We start from the raw sequence: 22,096 nt of genomic DNA, 5'->3' as shown, positions 1-22,096 counted from the left end.
AAATGCAGTTGGTGGGGACTCACAAGGGGTGTTCCCCAGGGCTCAGTCCATGGGACAGTTGTGTTTAATATCTTTCTTCTTGATCTGGTTGAGGGAATTGAGTGTACCCTCAGTACATGTGCAGTTGACACCAATTTATTCAAGAGCATTGACCCACTTGAAGCTATGAAGGCTCTACAGATGGCTCTGGACAGGCTAGATCAATGGGCTGAGACCAGTTGCATGAGGTTCAACAAGGCCAAGTGTTGGGTCATGCCCTTTGGTCACCACACCCTCATGACTGTTACAGGCTTGTGGAAGAGTGGCTGGAAAGCTGCCCGGTGGTCAATGACCTGGGGGTGTGGGTCGACAGTGGCTGAATATGAGCCAGTGTGTGTGGCCAAGACGGCCACCAGCGTCCTGGCTTGTGTCAGCTCTAGTGTGTCCAGCAGGAGCAGAACAGTGACCACCCCCTGTTCTTGGCACTGGTGAGGTCACACCTTGAATCGTGGGTGCAGTTTTGGGACCTTAACAAAAAGAAAGATCTCCAGGTGTGTGTCTTGGTGTGTGTTTTCCTCATGAGCTGGGTGTGCAGGGTTCATGTGTCAAGGTTTTAGCAGAGAAGGAGCTACAGAGTTGGAAGCTGTGATGAGGTTCCGGAAGGTTCCTCATGTTAAATAGACAGTGTCTGTGTGTAGCAGACGATCTGGCAGGGAAGAAGGCCAGCCTGTCTGAAGGGAGTGGTTTGGTTGGAACTCAGCATACAAACAAGAGAAAGGTAGGAATTTCAGAGAAGGGGAATGGAACTTGTGAAAAGTTGGGAGCACAGCTGTGATGGAGGACCCACTTTGGGACCTGGGGGCGTATAGCCTGGAGAAAAGAAAAGTGAGGGGAGACCTTCTGTCTGTCTGCAACTACCTGAAAAGTGGTTGTAGTGAGGAAGGGATTCAGTCTCTTTTCCAGTGTACCAAGTGACAGGACAAGAGGACATGGCCTCAAGTTGCACCAGGAGAGGTTTAGACTGGATATTAGGAAAATTTTCTTCCCAGAAAAGGGTTGTCCAGAGTGGAGGAGATGACCACCTGGAGCCCATAGAGGACCTGACGCTGGAGCAGGTGGGTGCACACACAGGAGGTGTGACCCTGTAGGAAGCCTGTGTTGGACCACAGAATTGTCAGGACCCGTGAACCCGTGAGGAAAGTCTAAATACTAAATGATTCTGTGATTCTGCTCCTGGTGGAGCCGGAGAGTGATGCTGGGGAAGAAGGATGGTCAAGTGTGTGTTGTCCTAGGGAGGTGTCACCAGAGGCATGTTGATCAAAGTGTTCTTGTGTTTTTTTGATCCTGTGACGGGCTTGTATGATGTTGTGGAAGACCCCCAGATTCTGGTCTGTGTTTTTGCTGGTATAGGTGGTGACATATTTCCTGGGAGAAGTCTTGTGGCCCTTTTCCCTCCTATCCAGTTTGCTTCCTGAGCCCTGTCTTTGTGCTGGGTGGGGTTTGAAGAGCCTTGAGAGAAGAAAGTAAAGTGAGACATCTCAGGCTGCGATGCAAGAGATCTTTATTGAGGAAAAAGTATAGTGAAAAAGCAGGAGCACCAAGAACAAGATGAGAATTATAAAGCTGCACATAGGGCGACCATCAGCTGAGGTTGCTTCTGTGACAGAGATCTTGCCAGAGCACCAAGATCTTCCTGGCTCCTTTAGTGGAGGAGCCATGGAAAGCAGGTCCAAATGCCAAGAAAGGTCCAGAGTTGAGTCCACGATTCATGCCGTAGCTTCAATGCGGTGGGTGGCGTATGTCAGGGTTGGTGGTGTGGGCCCTTAGCAGATGTATCCAGCCCTTCTGCTGCCAAAGCAGCCCAGGCCTTCGAAGCTGCCCAGGCCTCCGAAGCCGTAAGCGAAGCTGCCGGAGTTAATGGCAGAGTCTTGGCGTTGCTAGTGCGTGGCAGGGTGGGCAGAGAATGCGGCCGAAGCATAGGAGAGGTGGGGTGTCGTCACTGAGGTCATGCCACAACACTCGTGGGGTTTGCGGTTGCATTGTGTGGAGGGCGCCTCATTTCCTCATAGCCCTTGCATGCTGGTCCTGGCTTTGGAGCTCTGACGGGCATGAGGAGCTGCCTGTTACGTGGTCTTTGGTCTCTCCCTTCTTTGCTAACTTCTCTCTAAGCCTGTCTTTAGGCCTGGCTTCCATGATTGGGTTTGATCTGTTCGTGTCTTGGTGCCCCTCTTGCTTTTAAACTTGTAGCTGTGTGGATTGCTGCAGGAGTGGTTTGTGAGGTAAGGTTCTCAAAGGTTCTGTAATGTTCATAGACAGTCCCTATGTGCAAAAATATGAAGCTGTGGGGAAGAATACCATCCAGGTTAAACAGAGAACTTTAGCTGGATCTCGGGGAAAACAAAGAGAGTTTATGACTTTTACAGGAAGGGGCAGGTATCTCAGGAGGACTACAGGGATGTCCTGTGGTCATGCAGGGGGAAAATTAGAATTGGGAATGTGCAACTACAACATAATCTGGGTACTGTTGTAAAATACAAGAAGTTTTTTCCAGACATACATTATCAAAACAAGGAGGGCTAGCGAGAATCTCCATCCTTCACTGGATGTGGGGCCACTCACACAGGGCAAAGGATGAGGAAAATTCTTTATACTTTCTTTGTCTCAGTCTTTCTAATAAGACCTGTTGTTCTCTGGACACCAAGCCTCTGATGTAGAAGACAGGGAGGAGAACACACCCCCAGAATCCACGGGGAAATGGTTGGAAACCTCCTACACCAGTTGGACACTCACAAATCTATGGGGCCTGATGGGATCCAGCCAAGGGTACCGAGGGAGCTGGCGGAGGGGCTCCCCAAGGCACTTTGCATCATTTATCTGCAGTCCTGGCTCAGCAGGGAGGTCCCACTTGGCTGGAGGTTGGCAAATGTGCTGCTTATGTAAGAAGAAGGGACAGAAGGAGGATCCAAGGATCTGCAGACCTGGCAGTCTGACCTTGGTGCCAGGGAAGGTCATGGACCAGACCATGTTGAGTGACACTTTGACAGTGATTCAACTGGAGAAAGTGGCTGCTCATGGCTTGGACAGGTGTATCCTTCACTGGCAAAAAATCTGGCTGCATGACTGGGCCCAAATAGCTGTGGTGACTGGAGTTAAATGCAGTTGGTGGCTGCTCACAAGTGGTGTTCCCCAGGGCTCAGTACTGGGAACAGTTCTGTTCAGTATCTGTCTCCACGATCTGATGAGGGGATCGAGTGGACCCTCAGTAAGTGTAACCTGGAGAAAGGGAGGCAGAGGGGAGACTTTCTCACTCTCTTCAAGTACCTGAAAGGAGGTTTTAGTAAGGTAGGTGTCAGTGTCTTTCCCAAGGAAGAAGCATCAGGACGAGAGGAAATGTCCTTAAGCTGCACCGGTGAGAGTTTACATTGGATATTAGGGAAATGTATTCACCAAAATTGTTGTCAAACACTTATACTGCCCAGAGTAGTGGTGGAGTCGTCATCCCTGGAGGTTTTAAAAAATGTGTAGATGTGGTGCTTGGGGACATGGTTTAGTGGTGACCTTGGTATTGCCTGGTTAACACTTGGATTTGATGATCTTAAAGGTCTTTTGTACCTGAAACGATTCTTTGATTCTATTCAATGGCACCAGCCAGCTCCAACCAGACTGGTTGCTGGTGAAACCTGAGCCAACCAGCAATGGTGGTAGCACAGATGTGTGAACATCTTTAAGAAGGGGGAAAAGGACTCCACAATTGTAACTGGAAGAGAGAGAGGGATGGATGTATGTGACAGAAAAATCTCTACAGACAGCAAGTTCAGTGAAGAAGGAGGTGCAGGATGTGCTCCTGGTGCTGGAGCAGAGATTCCCCTGCAGCCCGTTGTGAACCCCACGCTGGAGCAGATTGTCCCACTGCAGCCTCTGGAGATCTCCCTGTCCTTACAAAGACTCAGGAGCCTTTCCTCAGATGTTCTCCCCTCATGCAGTTGAGGAGGGGGAGTGATAGAGCAGCTTGGTGGGCACCTGCCATCCAGCCAAGGCCAACCCAGCCCAGAGCCCCATCTTGCCAGCAGAGCAGGGTCACAGGCTTGTTCCTGCTCCTGGTCCTCAGGGCCCCAGGCTGTGCCTCAGGGACCCCACACTGAGGAGGACGGTGACCTCACAAAGGGGCTTTCTGTGTGACCTCAGAGCACAGGGACGGTTGCTTGGTGTCCCCTGCACTGGTGCTCCATGGACCCTGCAGCAGGGAGGCTGGTGGTCCAGAGACCCCTTGCATTGGTGACTTTGGGGCCCTGCTATGAAGACGGGGTGCTCTGCCCGGGGCTCCACCCTGTAACAAGGTGAGACAGTGGCCGGTTACTCCCTTGTACATGGAGTAGGGACTGTTGATCCAGGCTCACAGTGCAACAAGGACCCACACTTGGGTCAGCTGAGGACCCAACAGCAAAGGGGTTGTGACCTGGGCACCTTGTCTGGTTTGTGCGGGTTCCTCTCAGGAAGGGGACATGGGAACACGGGACCCTACATGGGTAGACCTGAGAAGCTGCAGGCCAGGCAAAAAGTGCAGTGTCTGTTGACATATTTATTTAGTGAATTTTTTTTCAGCAGCGTTGGTATTTAATCAGGGCATTTTCAGACCATCTTGCCCCTATTAATCCCCCGGCTACTGTCTTTGGAGGCCTTTGGTTTAGTTTTTAGCAGCATTTCTACTCTTTCAATCCCTTGTTCACCCACCAGTCCTCCCAGCAGTTGTTTTGTGTTTGTCTTCTGAAGATTATCTATTTATTATAGTGGCGCTGTTGATTTTCCAGTCCTGACAGGCACCTTCTGGAACCTTCCAGGGGCTTCTAGAGCAGCTGGTGCCTGTCAGCTGCCCCCTATGGTCAAATTGTTGTCTGCCCCCTGATTGGCAGGTTGTTACCTGCTGCCTGAAGGTCAGGTTGTTACCTGCGCCCTGACTGGCTGGTCAGTGAGTGCTGAGGCAGTGCCTGGTGTGGGGAGGGAAGGCTGCGACTGGGGGCTGAGGCTGGTGAGCTCTGGGAGAGCTGGTGAGGCCGGTGAGAGGCCCAGGGGAGCGGGACCGGCAGGCAGGGGAGGCTGGTGAGTGACGGCTTTGGGGGGTGAATGTGGGGTGAGCGCCGAGGGGTGAGGCCATTTCTGTGTGCAGTGTTTGTGGGGCCACAGTGGGACTGGGCGTAGTGCAGGGGCAATGGGAGGCGTGTGTGGTGCGCGGGGCTGTGCACCTGAGAACCTCGAGGGGATGTTTGCATGGGAAAGGGTTGGGGAAGCAGAACAGATGAGACTGCAGTTGGAAGGGACCATCAGTGATCATCTAGTCCCACTGCCTGAGCACTTCAGGGCTGAGTACAAGTTAAATCATGTTTTTAAGGGCATTGTCCAAATGCCTCAGAAACACTGACAAGCTCGGGGTATCAACCACCTCTCTAGGAAGCCTGTTCCAGTGTTTGACCACCCACCCTGTGTCCCTTGTGACACATCCTGAAAGCTCCAGAGATTCCAGTCTGTTCTGGGGGTCATCATGCTGATTACCTGTATCAAAGAGAGGTATTGTGGTGCATATGCACCCACATGAAGGCTTATTGAGCCCTACCTTTGTTTTTAGTGAGCTTTCAATAATCTTAAGAAAAAAAAGGAAGAGGAAGCATCTCAGGCTTGGATGCCAAAGAATTTATTGAGGAAAGACAAGAGTGAAAAGGCAGGAGCACCAAGTAGGCAGTGACAAGCATAAGCTGCAGGTAGGGTGAGCGTCAGCTGAGGTTGCTTCTGTGACATAGATTTGCCAGAGCACCAAGATCTTCCCGGCTCCTTTAGAGGAAGAGCCATGGACAGCAGGTCCACGTGCCAAGAAGGGTCCAGAGGTGAGTCCACAATCCATGCCGTAGCTTCAATGCGGTAGGTGGTGTCCGTCAGGGGTGGTGGAGAGGGCCCTTACCAGATGTATTGATGGTGCACGTCAGAGCAGGCAGACGACATGTCCAAAGCGTAGCAGAGGTAGGGTGTTTTCAGTGAGGTCGTCCCAAGGCACTCTGTAATTTGCAGGTGTGTTACTAAGAGGGGGCACCACTTCCTCCCATTTCTGGCAGGCTGGTTTGAGTTTGTATCTGTGCCGGGTGTTAGCGGCTGCACCTTCTATGGTTTTTGCTTGGTTTCTGCATTGCTGTCTTCTTGCTAAGCTTGTATTTAGGCCTGGCTTTTCCTCTTGAGTGTTGTCTGTGGGTGTTTTTGTTCTTTCTCGCATGTAAGCTTTTAGCTGGATATACTTGTTTTACATGGAAAGTCTTTGGTAGCAAAGGAGGTACAGTGGTTGCTTCTCTGAGAAGTTTCCAGAAGCTTCTAGCTTGTTCAGTAGTGCCTGTGCCACCTGGTTTCCGTAGGGACTTTTTGCTGGCCATTTCAGAGCTAATCGGCCATGGTGGTGTTATCCCTATGAGAATTTATTTAAGAAGGGGAAGAAAGACTGACCCTATAACTTGAAGAAAGAAATGAGAATCTATGAGTCTAGAGACTGCAAGGTCAGAGAAGAAAGAGGGGCAGGAGGTGCCCCAGGCACCAGAGCAGAGGTTCCCCTGCCTCCTGTGCTAAATATCTTTGCTCATCACAGGTTGATCCCCTGCGGGCTGTGGAGGACCTGATGCTGGAAAAGTTAGGTGTGTCTTTTTTGTCCGTGACAGTAATTGCTGAATGATCTTCTTGTCCTTGACTCAGGAGCCCTTTCTCATACTTTCTTTTTGCATCCAATTGAGGAGAGGGAGTGATAGAGCAGCTTGGTGGGCACCTGCCATCCAGGCAAAGTCAAGCCAGCCCAGAGCCCCATCTTGCCAGCAGAGCAGGGTCACAGGCTTGTTCCTGCTCCTGGTCCTCAGAGCCCCAGGCTGTGCCTTAGGGACCCCACACTGAGGAGGACGGTGACCTCACAAAGGGGCTTTCTGTGTGACCTCAGAGCACAGGGACGGTTGCTTGGTGTCCCTTGGACTGGTGCTCCATGGACCCCGCAGCAGGGAGGCTGTTGGTGCAGAGACGCCCTGCATGTGTCATTGTGGCGCTCTGCAGTGAAGAGTGGATGGTGTCCTGGGGATCTCCCTCGCGAAGGGATCAGTTGAAGACCCCACAGCAAGGTGAGACCATGCTCTTGTATGGTGTGCTTAGAAGGTGCATTGTACAGAAGGGGCCCCAAGTATTCACAGCCCTGAAAGGCTGGTCTGGTCTTTGGAGCTGTGCCAGGCATGACAGCTGCTGCCTCTATCACGTTCACTGACTGCCTGCCTTGCTGCCATGTTACTAAGCCCGTCTTTAGGCCTGGCCTTTCCCCTGTGATGTGCCTCGTGTGTGTCTTGTTACCCTCTTGTTTGTAAACTTGTAGCTGGGTATATTGGGTTTTGATGTCAAGGTTTTGGTATGATAAGAGCTTCAGGTTTGTCTTCTGTGAGAAAGCATGGACTGAAGTTGGACCAAGGGTTGCACTTGATGCTCTCCGAGGTCTTCTCGAACGCAGTTGACTCTGCGATGCTGTGATTGCCCCATGTGTGATGGGAGAGTCCCCATTTGCTGAAAGACAAACCGTTGGGGAAGAAGAATGGCCTGGCCTTAGCAAGGAGGTTTGGCTGGTTTGTCCAAGCCATTGTTTGGTTGTGGAACAGGAAATGGCCTTAAGTTGTGCCAGGGGAGGTTTAGATTGAATATTAGGAAAATTTTCTTCCCAGCAAAGGGTTGTCCAGAGTGGAGGAGATGACCACCTGGAGCCCGTAGAGGACCTGACGTTGGAGCAGATGGGTGCACGCACAGGAGGTGTGACCCTGTAGGGAGCCTGTGTTGGACCACAGAATTGGTGGGACCCGTGAACCCATGAGGAAAGTCTAAATACCAAATGATTCTGTAATTCTGCTTCTGGAAGAGCTGGAGAGTCATGGTGGGGAAGGAAGATGGTCAAGTGTGTGTTGTCATAGGGAGATCTCACCAGAGGCATGTTGAGGAGAGTGTTCTTGTGTCGAAGTCTTTCTTTGATCCAGTGATGGGCTTGTATGATGTTGTGGAAGACCCCCAGATTCTGATGTGTGTTCTTGGTGGTATAGGTGGTGACATATTTCCTGGGAGAAGTCTTGTGGCCCTTTTCCCCCCTATCCAGTTTGCTTCCTGACCCCTGGCTTTGTGCTGGGTGAGGTTGGAAGAGTCTTGAGAGAAGGAAGTAGAGCGAGACGTCTCAGGCTGGGATGCAAGAGAACTTTATTGAGGAAAAAAGAAGAAGGAGAAGGCAGGAGCACCAAGTAGGAGGTAACCAGAATAAGCTGCACGTAGGGTGACCATCAGTTGAGGTTGCTTCTGTGACAGAGATCTTGCCAGAGCACCAAGATCTTTCTGACTCCTTTAGAGGAAGAGCCATGGAGAGCAGGTCCACATGCCAAGAAGGGTCCAGAGGTGAGTTCACAACCCATGCCGTAGCTTCACTGAGGTAGCTGGTGTCCATCAGGTGTGGTTGCAAAGACCCTTAGCAGATGTAGCGGCCCCTTCTGCCGCCAAAGCAGCCCAGGCCTCCGAAGCCACCCAGGCCTCCGAAACCGTAGCCATAGCCGAAGGCACCGGAGTTGATGGCAACTCCCTGGGCACCGAGTTCGTTGCCCATGGCAGCCGATGCGGAGGATCCGACAGCGGTGCTCTGGGGGTGGGAGGTGAGGATGGGTCCTGGCAGGGTGGCCACCACAGTGGAAGGCTGGATGAGGACACGGGAGTCCTGGCACTGCAGGGAACAGGGCTCATTGCAGCTGTTGGCCAGCGGGGTGGTTCCCCAAAAGCGGCAGGCGTTGTAGCAGGCCATGTGTGTGGTGTGGTGGGGCCCTGGAAGGGACGAGAGGCTGTTGAGCAAGCGCAGGGGGCTGAGAGTGCGAGGAGCGGTGGTGCAGGAGGGCGAGGGAGTGGGGAGGCTGGTGTGGGGCTGTGGGGAGCGTGGCGGTGGGGAGGCGTGGGGGCTGCTGAGGCTGGGGGCAGAGCGTGCTGGAAGAGAGGGGCCAGGCGGGGCAGGAGAAGGAGGAGAAGGGGGTTGAGGCTCACCTTGTTGAGCGCGGAGGGAGGAGAAGGCGTCAGGAGAGTGTGTGAGGAAGAGAGGCGCTGGGCCGGCTTTTATGCCGGTCCCCGAGGGGCGGGACAGGCTTTGCGCATGGCGGCATTTTGCGGCCAGCAGCTGTCTGATGCCACAGCCTGGCCAGGAATGAGGAGGGTGTGTTTTCCTTCCCGCAATCCTCCAATTTCTTGTTCTTGTCTTGAAGACGTGTCCACTTGGCCCTGGCAGCAGCTTTGAAGTGCGAGCATTAGAGGCCAAAGACTTGGCGTTGATGGCGTGTGTCAGGGCGGGCAGAGAACGCGGCCAGGGCGTAGCAGAGGTGGGGTGTCGTCAGTGAGATCATCCCACGGCACTCGTGTGGTTTGCGGTTGCCTTGTGAAGAGGGGGCCCCAGTTCCTCACAGCCCTGACAGGCTGTTCCTGGCTTTTGAGCTTTTGTAGTCATGAGGGCTACCACTTCCATTGTCCTTTCACTCCCTTTCTTGCTAGCATCTCGCTAAGCCTTTCTTTAGGCCTGGCCTATCCCTCTGGGTTTCCTTTCTGGGTGTCTTGTTGCACCTCTTGCTGCAAGCTTGTAGCTGGGTGTACTGGGCTTACGTGGCACGGTTTGGGTTGCAAGGGAGCTGCTTGGTTATTCTCTGTCAGAAGCTTGCAGAAGTTTCCCTATGCGTGAAACAGAGTCCTGAGCTGCAGAAAGATGACCTAGTGGGGTAGAAGAGTGGCTGGAACTCAGGAAAAGAGAGTTTATGACGTCTGTAAGACAGGGCAGGCAACTTAGAAGGACTACATGGGTGTTGTGAGTTTCTGCAGGGAGAACACTAGAAGGGCCAAAGCTCAATGAGAACTTCATCTGCCTACTGCTTGAAAACATGACCATGAAATGGTATTGATGGCGCGTGTCAGGGCGGGCAGAGGATGCAGCCAAAGCGCAGGAGAGGTGGAGTGTCATCAGTGAGGTCATGCCATGGCACTCGTGTGGTTTGCGGTTGCATTGTGTGGAGGAGGCCTCCTTTCCTTGCAGCGCTGGCAATCTGCTCTGGGCTTTGGAGCTGTGCTGGCCTTGAGGAATTGTCTCTTCTATGGAATAGGATCCCAGCGTGGCTTGCTTGCATCTGACTAATCCTTTCCTTCCACGCTCCTTAAGATCTCTGGGGGTCTTGGTGTGTGTCTTGCGTATGAGCTGAGTGTGCAGGGTTTATTTTTAAGGTTTTAATCAGGAGGAGCTGCACAGTTGGAAGCTGAGCAGAGGTTCTGGAAGTTTACTCATAGTACATAGACAGTGTTCGTGTGTAGACAACAAGCTGACCCTGTTTCTCCCAGAGAAAGTGGGTGTTGATGTCTTGGGCTACCATAGTCATTGATGGCTGAAAAACTGGCTGGATGGCAGAGCCCAAAGAGTTGTGTTACTGGAGTGAAATCCATTTGGTGGCCACTCACAAGTGCTTTTCCCCCTGACTCAATACTGGGGCCAGTTCTGTTTAATAATCTTTCTTCTTGATCTGGACGAGGGGATCGAGTACACCCTCAGTACATCTGCAGATGACACCAAGTACAGGCAGGAGCGTTGAGCCACTTGGAGCTATGAAGGCTCTACAGATGGCACTGGAAAGGCTGGATCAGTAGCCTGAGACCAGTTGCATGAGGTTCAACAAAGCCAAGTGTCGGGTCGTGCACTCGGGTCACCACAACGCCATGAAGACTCGAGTAACTGTCAAGAGCTGTGGAAGAGTGGCTGGAAAGCTGCCCGGTGGTCATCGTCCTGGGGGTGTGGGTCGACAGCGGCTACATATGAGCCAGCGTGTGTGGCCGCGACGGCCACCGGCGTCTTGGCTTGTGTCAGCACTGGTGTGGCCAGCAGGAGCAGGACGGTGACCATGCCCTATTCTTGGCACTAGTGAGGCCACACCTTGAATCGTCTGTTCGGTTTTGGGCCCCTGAGGGAAAGAAAGACCTTCAAGTGCCTAAGCCATTTCAAAGAAGGAGAAGGAAACTTGTGAAAAGTTGGAGCACAGCTGTGATGGAGGACCCACTTTGGGTTTTGGGCTGTATAGCCTGGAGGAAAGAAAAGTGAGGGGAGAGCTCCTGTGTGTCTGCAACTGCCTGAAAGGAGGTTGTAGTGAGGAAGGGATTCAGTCTCTTTTCCCAATTACCAAGTGACAGGACAAGAGGAAATGGCCTTAAGTTGTGCCAGGGAACGTTTAGATTGGATATTAGGAAAATTTTCTTCCCAGACAAGGGTTGTCCACAGTGGAGGAGATGACCACCTGGAGCCCGTAGAGGAGCTGACGCTGGAGCAGGTGGGTGCACGCACAGGAGGTGTGACCCTGTAGGAAGCCTGTGTTGGACCACAGAATTGTCAGGACCCATGAACCCATTAGAAAAGTCTAAATCCGAAATGATTCTGTGATTGTGCTCCTGGTCGAGCCGGAGAGTGATGCTGAGGAAAGAAGATGGTCAAGTGTGTGTTGTCCTAGGGAAGTCTCACCAGAGACATGTTGAGGAGAGTGTTCTCGTGTCAAAATCTTTCTTTGATGCAGTGATGGGCTTGTATGATGTTGTGGAAGACCCCCAGATTCTGGTCTGTGTTCTTGGTGGTATAGGTGGTGACATATTTCCTGGGAGAAGTCTTGTGGCCCTTTTCATCCCTCTCCAGTTTGCTTCCTGAGCCCTGTCTTTGTGCTGGGTGAGGTTGGAAGAGCCTTGAGAGAAGAAAGTAAAGCGAGATATCTCAGGTTGGGATGCAAGAGACCTTTATTGAGGAAAGACAAGAGTGAAAAGGCAGGAGCACCAAGTAGGTGCTGACAATTATAAGCTGCAGGTACGGTGAGCGTCAGCTGAGGTTGCTTCTGTGACATAGATCTTGCCAGAGCACCAAGATCTTCCTGGCTCCTTTAGAGCAAGAGCCATGGACAGCAGGTCCACGTGCCAGGAAGGGTCCAGAGGTGAGTCCACAATCCATGCCGTAGCTTCAATGCAGTAGGTGGTGTCCGTCAGGGGTGGTGGCGAGGGCCCTTAGCAGATGTATCCAGCCCTTCTGCCGCCAAAGCAGCCCAGGCCTCCAAAGCCATAGCCGTTGCCGTAGCCGAAGGCGCCGGAGTTGACGGCGACTCCCTGGGCACCGAGTTCGTTGCCCACGGCAGCCGATGCGGAGGATCCGACGGCGGTGCTCTGGGGGTGGGAGGTGAGGATGGGTCCTGGCAGGGTGACCAGCACGGCGGGAGGCTGGATGACGACGCGGGAGTCCTGGCACTGCAGGGAACAGGGCTCGTTGCAGCTGTTGGCCAGCGGGGTGGGTCCCCAGGATCCGCAGGCATTGTAGCAGGCCATGTGTGTGGTGTGGAGGGGCCCTGGAAGGGACGAGAGCCTGTTGATCAAGCGCAGGGGGCTGAGGGTGGGAGGAGCGGTGGTGCAGGAGGGCGAGGGAGTGGGGAGGCTGGTGTGGGGCTGTGGGGAGCGTGGCGGTGGGGAGGCGTGAGGGCTGCTGAGGCTGGGGGCAGTGCGTGCTGAAAGAGAGGGGCCAGGCGGGGCAGGAGAAGGAGGGGAAGGGGGTTGAGGCTCACCTTGTTGAGCGCGGAGGGAGGAGAAGGCGTCAGGAGAGTGTGTGAGGGAGAGAGGCGCTGGGCCGGCTTTTATGCCGGTCCCCGAGGGGCGGGACAGGCTTTGCGCATGGCGGCATTTTGCAGCCAGCAGCTGTCTGATGCCACAGCCTGGCCAGGAATGAGGAGGGTGTGTTTTCCTTCCCGCAATGCTCCAATTTCTTGTGCTTGTCTTGAGGACGTGTCCACTTGGCCCTGGCAGCAGCTTTGAAGTGCTGGCATTAGAGGCCAAAGACTTGGCGTTGATGACGCGTGTCAGGGCGGGCAGAGAACGCGGCCAGGGCGTAGCAGAGGTGGGGTGTTGTCAGTGAGATCATCCCACGGCACTCGTGTGGTTTGTGGTTGCCTTGTGAAGAGGGGGCCCCAGTTCCTCAGAGCCCTGACAGGCTGGTCCTGGCTTTTGAGCTTTTGTAGTCATGAGGGCTACCACTTCCATTGTCCTTTCACTCCCTTTCTTGGTACCATCTCGCTAAGCCTTTCTTTAGGCCTGGCCTATCCCTCTGGGTTTCCTTTCTGGGTGTCTTGTTGCACCTCGTGCTGCAAGTTTGTAGCTGGGTGTACTGGGCTTACGTGGCACGGTTTGGGTTGCAAGGGAGCTGCTTGGTTGTTCTCTGTCAGAAGCTTGCAGAAGTTTCCCTATGCGTGAAACAGAGTCCTGAGCTGCAGAAAGATGACCTAGTGGGGTAGAAGAGTGGCTGGAACTCAGGAGAAGAGAGTTTATGACCTCTGTAAGACAGGGCAGGCAACTTAGAAGGACTACATGGGTGTTGTGAGTTTCTGCAGGGAGAACACTAGAAGGGCCAAAGCTCAATGAGAACTTCATCTGCCTACTGCTTTAAAACATGACCATGCCATGGCATTGATGGCGCGTGTCAGGGCGGGCAGAGGATGCAGCCAAAGCGCAGGAGAGGTGGAGTGTCATCAGTGAGGTCATGCCATGGCACTCGTGTGGTTTGCGGTTGCATTGTGTGGAGTGGGCCTCATTTGCTTGCAGCGCTGGCAATCTGCTCTGGGCTTTGGAGCTGTGCTGGCCTTGAGGAATTGTCTCTTCCATGGAATAGGATCCCTGTGTGGCTTGCTTACATCTGACTAATCTTTTCCTTCCACGCTCCTTACGATCTCTGGGGTTCTTGGTGTGTGTCTTGCGTATGAGCTGGGTGTGCAGGGTTTATTTTTTCAGGTTTTAGTCAGGGGGAGCTACACAGTTGGAAACTGAGCAGAAGTTCTGGAAGTTTACTCATGGTACATAGACAGTGTTCGTGTGTAGACAACAAGCTGACCCTGTTTCTCCCAGAGAAAGTGGGTGTTGATGTCTTGGGCTACCGTAGTCATTGATGGCTGAAAGACTGGCTGGATGGCAGAGCCCAAAGAGTTGTGTTACTGGAGTGAAATCCATTTGGTGGCCACTCACAAGTGCTTTTCCCCCTGGCTCAATACTGGGGCCAGTTCTGTTTAATAATCTTTCTTCTTGATCTGGACGAGGGGATCGAGAAGGAAATGTCGCATTAGAGGCCAAAGACTTGGCGTTGATGGCGCGTGTCAGAGCGGGCAGAGAATGCGGCCAGGGCGTAGCAGAGGTGGGGTGTCGTCAGTGAGATCATCCCATGGCACTCATGTGGCTTGTGGCTGCTTTATGAAGAGGGGGCACCATATCCTTCCATTTCTGGTGGGCTGGTCTTAATTTGGATCGGTTCTGGGTGTTAGTGGCATCACCTTCTATGGTGTTTACTTGGCTTCTGCATTGCTGTCTTCTTGCTAAGCTTGTATTTAGGCCTGGCTTTTCTTCTTGAGTGTTGTCTGTGGGTATTTTAGTTCTTTCTCACATGTAAGCTTTTAGCTGGATATACTTGTTTTACATGGAAAGTCTTTGGTAGCAAAGGTGGTACAGTGGTTGCTTCTCTGAGAAGTTTCCAGAAGCTTCCAGCTTGTTCAGTAGTGGCAGTGCCACCTGGTTTCCAGAGGGACTTTTTGCTGGCTGTTTCAGAGCTAATCGCCCATGGTGGTGTTACCCCTATGAGAATTTATTTAAGAAGGGGAAGAATGACTGACCCTATAACTTGAAGAAAGAAATGAGAATCTATGAGTCTAGAGACTGCAAGGTCAGCGAAGAAAGAGGGGCAGGAGGTGCCCCAGGCACCAGAGCAGAGATTCCCCTGCCTCCTGTGATAAATATCTTTGCTCATCAGTGGTTGATCCCCTGCGGGCTGTGGAGGACCTGATGCTGGAAAAGTTAGATGTGTCTTTTTTGTCTGTGACAGTAATTGCTGAATGATCTTCTTGTCCTTGACTCAGGAGCCCTTTCTCATACTTTCTTTTTGCATCCAATTGAGGAGAGGGAGTGATAAATCAGCTTGGTGGGCACCTGCCATCCAGCCAAGGTCAGCCCAGCCCAGAACCCCATCTTGCCAGCAGAGCAGGGTCACAGGCCTCTTGGCGAATGTGATGCTTATCTAGAAGACAGACTGGAAGGAGGATCTGGGAAACTACAGCTCTGTCAGTCCGACCTTTGTGCTATGGAAGGTCATGGAGCAGATCATGCTGAGTGCCATTAGCTTCTATGTACAGGAGAAGCAAGCAGGTGATCAGGCCCTGTCAGTCTGTGTTTATGAAAGGCAGGTCCTGCCTGACTAACCTGACCTCCTTCTATGACAAGGGGACTCGCTTAGTGGATGATGGAATGGCTGTGGATTTTGTCTACCAGGACTTTATTAAGATCTTTGACACTATTTCCACCAAAGAAAGTGGCTGCTCATGGCTTGCACGGTCATCCTCTACTCGGGCTAAACCACTGGCTGGCTGGCTGAGCCTGAAGAGTTGTGGAAACTTGAGTTAAGCCAGTCGGCAGCTGGTCACAAGGAGTGTTCACCAGGGCTACCTACTTGACCCATTTCTGTTGAATATCTTTCTCCATGACCTGGATGAAGGGATCTATCAGGTGTGCCCTTTTTTTCAGACTGTTGGAAAAGAACCTGGGCTACTGGTGACCAGCTGGCAGAACATGAGCCAGCGTGTGTCCAAGAAGGCCAACAGCATTCTGGCCTGTGTCATCACTGGTGTGGCCAGCAGGAGCAGGGCAGTGACCATCCCCCTGTATTTAGTGCTGGTGAGGCTGCACCTAGAATCTGGCGTTCACTTTTGAGCCCATCATGACAAGAAAGACCTTTGAGGAGCTGGAGGGGGTTCAGAGAAGGGCAACAAATCTGTTGAAGGATCTGGAGCACAAGTGGGATGGGGAGAAGCTGAGGGATCTGGGGGTGTTTTGCCAGGAGAACAGGAGGCTTAAGGGAGATCTTCTTTCTCTCTGCAACTGCCTGAAAGGAGGGTGTAGAGAGGAGGATGTTGTTCTCTTCTCTCAAGTAGCAAAACCTAAGAGGTGAAGAAGTGGCTTCAAGTAGTGCCATTGGAGGTGTAGATTGGCTATTAAGAAAAATGTCTCCCAGGAAGGGTTGTCGGGCATTGGAAGAGGGTGCTCAGGGAAGTGGTGAAGTCACCATCCCTGGAAGTAATTAAAAGATGTGTAGATGAGGTTTTTAAGACAGGAGACAAGGCAGCAGAGGTAGGTATCATCAGTGTGCCAAAATACTCAAGTGAAAGGGAACAAGGACAAGTGAATGTGACTCTTGTCATTGGTGCCCACGGCCAGGCCAAGGAAGAATGGAGAAAGCAGAGAAGCTGTGCTGTTTCCTTGGAGGAGAGGCAATGATTTTTCAGTGAGAGGGTGGTCAAACAGTGGAACTAGTTGCATAGTCAGATAGTGAAGCCTCCATCCTTGGAGATACTCAGCACCTCATTGGACGTCGCATGGACAGCCTCATCGTGCTGACCATGCTTGAGCAGGTTGGTTTGAAGGAGATGGTCTCCAGAGGTTCCTTGTGCACTCGATGATTCTGTTTGCTGTGATGGGCAGCGAGTGGTGCTGAGGAAGTGATTTGGAGAAGTAGCTGCAGCCACGAGGAGCTTGGGCGAGAGGCCAGGGTAGAAGGGCATGACGCTTTCCAAGCCTTTTTCTGGAGTAAGTGAAGGGCTTGTGTGACAGCCTGGAAGGCCACCAAATGCACGTGGGTGGTGTTCCTGAAGACTTACTTGCTAAGAGAAGCCTTGAGGCCATTTTCCACCCACCAGCTTGATGGCCCCTTGAGCCCTGTTCTGTTGCTCTGTCAGATGGGATGAACCATGGCAGAAAAAAAGAAGAGGAGGCATCTCAGGCTGGAGTGCAAGAGAACTTTATTTGAGACCAAAAAGAGTGCAAAGGTAGGAGTACCAAGTGGAAAAGAGCAAGTCCGAGGTACAGAGAAAGACGTGGGAGAAGAGGAGAAGGTCCTTCGGCAAGGAATGAAGGCAGCCCAGGCTGGCCCCTTCCTTACTTCGGTGTTGGGTGCCCGGAGAGGAGAAGCCATGGACAGCAGGTCCATGTGCCTGCAAGGGCCCAGAGGTGCGTGTCCTCGATCCATTCCGTTGCTTCCAGGGTCTGTGTGGTTGGCGTCAGGGGAGGTGGCAAGGGCCCTTAGCAGATGTATCCAGCCCTTCTGCCGTCAAAGCAGCCCAGGCCTCCAAAGCCATAGCCGTTGCCGTAGCCAAAGGCGCCAGAGTTGATGGCAACTCCCTGGGCACGGAGGTCGTTGCCCACGGCAGCCGATGCGGAGGATCCAACGGCGGTGCTCTGGGGGTGGGAGGTGAGGATGGGTCCTGGCAGGGTGACCACCACGGCGGGAGGCTGGATGACGACGCGGGAGTCCTGGCACTGCAGGGAACAGGGCTCGTTGCAGCTGTTGGCCAGCGGGGTGGGTCCGCAGGGGCGGCAGGCGTCGTAGCAGGCCATGTGTGTGGTGTGGAGGGGCCCTGGAAGGGACGAGAGGCTGTTGAGCAAGCGCAGGGGGCTGAGGGTGCGAGGAGCGGTGCTGCAGGAGGGCGAGGGAGTGGGGAGGCTGGTGTGGGGCTGTGGGGAGCATGGCGGTGGGGAGGCGTGAGGGCTGCTGAGGCTGGGGGCAGAGCGTGCTGGAAGAGAGGGGCCAGGCGGGGCAGGAGAAGGAGGGGAAGGGAGTTGAGGCTCACCTTGTTGAGCGCGGAGGGAGGAGAAGGTGTCAGGAGAGTGTGTGAGGGAGAGAGGCGCTGGGCCGGCTTTTATGCCGGTCCCCGAGGGGCGGGACAGGCTTTGCGCATGGCGGCATTTTGCAGCCAGCAGCTGTCTGATGCCACAGCCTGGCCAGGAATGAGGAGGGTGTGTTTTCCTTCCCGCAATGCTCCAGTTTCTTGTTTTTTTTCTTGAGGACGTGTCCACTTGGCCCTGGCGGCAGCTTTGAAGTGTGAGCATTAGAGGCTGAAAAGTTGGCGTTGATGGCGCATGTTAGGTGGGCAGAGTCTGAGGCCATGGCGTAGGAGAGGTGGGGTGTTGTCAGTGAGCTCATCCCATGGCACTAGTGTGGTTTGCAGGTGCATTGTGAGCACAGAGCTGGATTTCCTTGTAGCTCCATCAGGCTGGTCTGGGCTTTGGAGCTGTGCCAGGCTTGAGGACCTGCCTCCTATATGGTTTCTCTTTGCTAATATGTCTCTTATCATGTCTTTAGGCATGGCTTTCAGATTGGGTTTACTTTGTGCATGCCTTGGTGCCCATCCTTCTTTTAAGCTTGTAGCTGTGTGGATTTGTTATACTTCACAAAGTTTTGGAGCAAGGGAGCTACAGGGGTGGATTCTGAGATAAGGTTCCAGAACATTCTGTCACGTTCGAAAGAGAGTCTGCATGTGTGAAAATACGAAGCTGTGGGGAATAAGAGCATCCTGACTAAACAGAGAACGCTAGCTGGATCTCGGGATAACAAAGAGAGGTTATTAATTTTGCAGGAAGGGGCAGGTAAATCAGGAGGACTACAGGGATGTCATGAGGTTGTACAGGGGGAAAATTAGAATTGCGGAAGCACTACTACACCGTGATCCAAGTACTGTTGCTAAATACAATAAATTGATTCTAGACATACATTATCAGCAAAAGGAGTGCTAATGAGAATCTCCATCTTTTACTGGATGTGGGGGCAATTGCAGGACAAAGGATGAGGAAAATGCTTTAATGCTTTCTTCATCTCAGTCTTTCTAATAAGACCAGTTGTTCTCTGGACACCAAGCCTCTGATGCAGAAGACAGGGAGCAGAACGAAGCCCCCAGAATCCAAGGGGAAATGGTTGGAAACCTCCTACACCAGTTGGACACTCACTGATCTATGGGGCCTGATGGGATCCAGCCAAGGGTACTGAGGGAGCTGGCGGAGGCGCTCACCAAGCCACTTTGCATCATTTATCTGCAGTCCTGGCTCAGCAGGGAGGTCCCACTTGGCTGGAGGTTGGCAAATGTGCTGCTTATGTAAGAAGAAGGGACAGAAGGAGGATCTGTGGATCTGCAGACCTGTCAGTCTGACCTTGGTGCCAGGGAAGGTCATGGAGCAGATCATGTTGAGTGACATCACGCAGCACGTACAGGACAACCAGGCGATCAGGCCCAGTCAGGATGGGGTGATGAAAGGCAGGTCCTGCTTGACCAACCTGATCTCCTTTTCTGACCAGGTGACACACTTAGTGGATGAGGGAATGGCTGTGGATGTTGTCCACCTGGACTTTATTAAAGCCTTTGACACTGATTCAACTGGAGAAAGTGGCTGCTCATGACTTGGACAGGTGTATTCTTCACTGCGAAAAAACCTGGCTGGATGACTGGGCCCAAATAGCTGTGGTGACTGGAGTTAAATGCAGTTGGTGGCTGCTCACAAGTGGTGTTCCCCAGGGCTCAGTGCTGGGGCCAGTTCTGTTTAATATCTGTCTCCACAGTCTGATGAGGGGATCGAGTGGACCCTCAGTAAGCGTAGCCTGGAGAAAGGGAGGCAGAGGGGAGACGTTATCGCTCTCTACAACTACCTGAAAGGAGGTTTTAGTGAGGGAGGTGTCAATGTCTTTCCCAAGGAAGAAGCATCAGGACAAGAGAAAATGGCCTCAAGCTGCACCAGGGGAGATTTACATTGGATATTAGGGAAATCTATTCACCAGAAGTGTTGTGAAGCACTGGAATGGACTGCCCAAGGTAGTGGTGGAGTCGTCATCTCTGGAGGTGTTTAAAAAATGTGTAGATGTGGTGCTTGGGGACATGGTTTAGTGGCGACCTTGGTATTGGTTGGTTAACAGTTGGGTTTGATGATCTTAAAGGTCTTTTGTACCTGAAACAAGTATTTGATTCTATTCAATGGCACCAGCCAGCTCCAACCAGACTGGTTGCTGGTGAAACCTGAGCCAACCAGCAATGGTGGTAGCACAAATGTGTGAACATCTTTAGAGAAAGGGAAAAAACGACTGCAAAATTCTAACTGGAAGAGAGGAGGTATATATGTGAGAGAAAAATGTCTACAGACAGCAAGGTCAGTGAAGAAGGAGGTGCAGGATGAGCTCCTGGTGCTGGAGCAGAGATTCCCCTGCAGCCCGTTGTGAACCCCACGCTGGAGCAGATTGTCCCACTGCAGCATTTGAAGATCTCCCTGTCCTTACAAAGACTCAGGAGCCTTTCCTCAGATGTTCTCCCCTCATGCAGTTGAGGAGGGGGAGTGATAGAGCAGCTTGGTGGGCACCTGCCATCCAGCCAAGGCCAACCCAGCCCAGAGCCCCATCTTGCCAGCAGAGCAGGGTCACAGGCTTGTTCCTGCTCCTGGTCCTCAGTGCCCCAGGCTGTGCCTCAGGGACCCCACACTGAGGAGGACGGTGACCTCACAAAGGGGCTTTCTGTGTGACCTCAGAGCACAGGGACGGTTGCTTGGTGTCCCCTGCACTGGTGCTCCATGGACCCTGCAGCAGGGAGGCTGGTGGTCCATAGACCCTCGGCATGGGTCTCTGTGGGGCTCTGCAGTGAAGTGGGGATTGTTTTCTGGGGATCTCCCTCACCAAGGGATCATTTGTGGACCCCACAGCAAGGTGAGACCGTGGTCTGGCGACTCCTGTGTAGGTGAAACGGGAACCATGCAGCCAGGTGGACAGTTCAACAAGAACCCACACTTGGGTCAGCTGAGGATCCCACAGCAAGGGGGTGGTGACCTGGGCACCCAGCATGTGTTGCCCAGGGTCCTGGCAGCAAGGGGACACAGGATACAGGACTCCGTGGTTTTGTCCCAAACCTGACCGTGAGTGAAGATGGTGTCATGGGCACTGCCAGGTGGTTGGGCTGGGGACCACAGCAAGGGGGGCCATGACAGGGACCCCACATGGGTGCCCTGACACCTGCAGCACAGGCAAGAAGTGCAGGGTCTGTTGATGTATTTACTGATTAGAGTTTTTTGAGTGTGTTATTTAATCAGGACAATTTCCCTGCATCTTGCCCTTCCAAATAACCCCAACTACTCTTGTCTGAGGTATTTGGTTCGTTTTTTGGAAGCATTTCTACTCATTCATTCCCGTGTTCACACTTCCAAGTCCCCTCAACTACTCTTGTTTGAGGCCTTGGTTTGGTTTTTGATATCCTTTGTACTCATTCATTCCCTTGTTCACCCTCCTGCAGTTGTTTTGGGGCCTTTTGGGGAGGATTATCTTATTTATTTTACCAGAGGTGTTGATTTTGGGGCCCTGAAAGGTGCGTTCTGGAACCTTCCAGGTGCTTCTGTAGCAGCTGTAACCGCCCCCCTGATTGGCAGGTTGTTACCTGCTGCCTGATGGTCAGGTTGCTACCTGCGCCCTGATTGGCTGGTCAGTGAGTGCTGAGGCAGTGCCTGGTGTGGGGAGGGGAGGCTGCGACTGGGGGCTGAGGCTGGTGAGCTCTGGGAGAGCTGGTGAGGCCGGTGAGAGGCCCAGGGGAGCGGGACCGGCAGGCAGGGGAGGCTGGTGAGTGACGGCTTTGGGGGGTGAATGTGGGGTGAGCGCCGAGGGGTGAGGCCATTTCTGTGTGCAGTGTTTGTGGGGCCAGAGTGGGACTGGGCGTAGTGCAGGGGCAATGGGAGGCGTGTGTGGTGCGCGGGGCTGTGCACCTGAGAACCTCGAGGGGATGTTTGCATGGGAAAGGGTTGGGGAAGCAGAACAGATGAGACTGTAGTTGGAAGGGACCAGCAGTGATCATCTAGTCCCACTGCCTGAGCACTTCAGGGGTGAGCAAAAGTTAAAGCGTGGTGTTAAGAGCAGTGTCCAAATGCCTCAGAAACACTGACAGGCTTGGGGTATCAATCACCTCTCTAGGAAGCCTGTTCCAGTATTTGACCACCCACCTGTAAATAAATGTTTCCTCATATCTGGTTTAAACCTCCAGTGCTGCAGCTTTGATCCATTCCCATGTGTCCTGTCACTGGATCTGATGGAGAAGAGTTCACACCTCCCTCTTCATGTTCCCTCCTTAGGAAGCTGCAGAGAACAATGAGGTCGCCTCTCAGCCTCCTTCTGTCCAAACTACACAAACCAACTGTCTTCAGTTGCTCCTTTAGGACAAGCTTTCTACCCTTTTCA

At 52.8% G+C, this 22,096-nt stretch overlaps 1 protein-coding gene across 1 annotated transcript; it reads right to left on the bottom strand.

Moving 5' to 3' along the window:
* Positions 1 to 17,148: 17,148 nt before the first annotated feature.
* On the bottom strand, positions 17,149 to 17,463 carry LOC308037769 (feather keratin-like; the record flags this gene model as incomplete). The annotated part of the gene is made up of 1 exon (XM_080339766.1): positions 17,149 to 17,463. One exon carries the CDS (start codon positions 17,461 to 17,463, stop codon positions 17,149 to 17,151), a length of 315 nt encoding a protein of 104 aa, XP_080195892.1.
* Positions 17,464 to 22,096: the final 4,633 nt, after the last annotated feature.

This window comes from Nesoenas mayeri (genome assembly GCF_963082525.1).
Source record: "Nesoenas mayeri genome assembly, chromosome: 2".
Lineage (NCBI taxonomy): Eukaryota > Metazoa > Chordata > Aves > Columbiformes > Columbidae > Nesoenas > Nesoenas mayeri.
The sequence above is the reverse complement of the archived record's forward strand: the minus strand, read 5'-3'. Positions and strand labels throughout refer to the sequence as shown.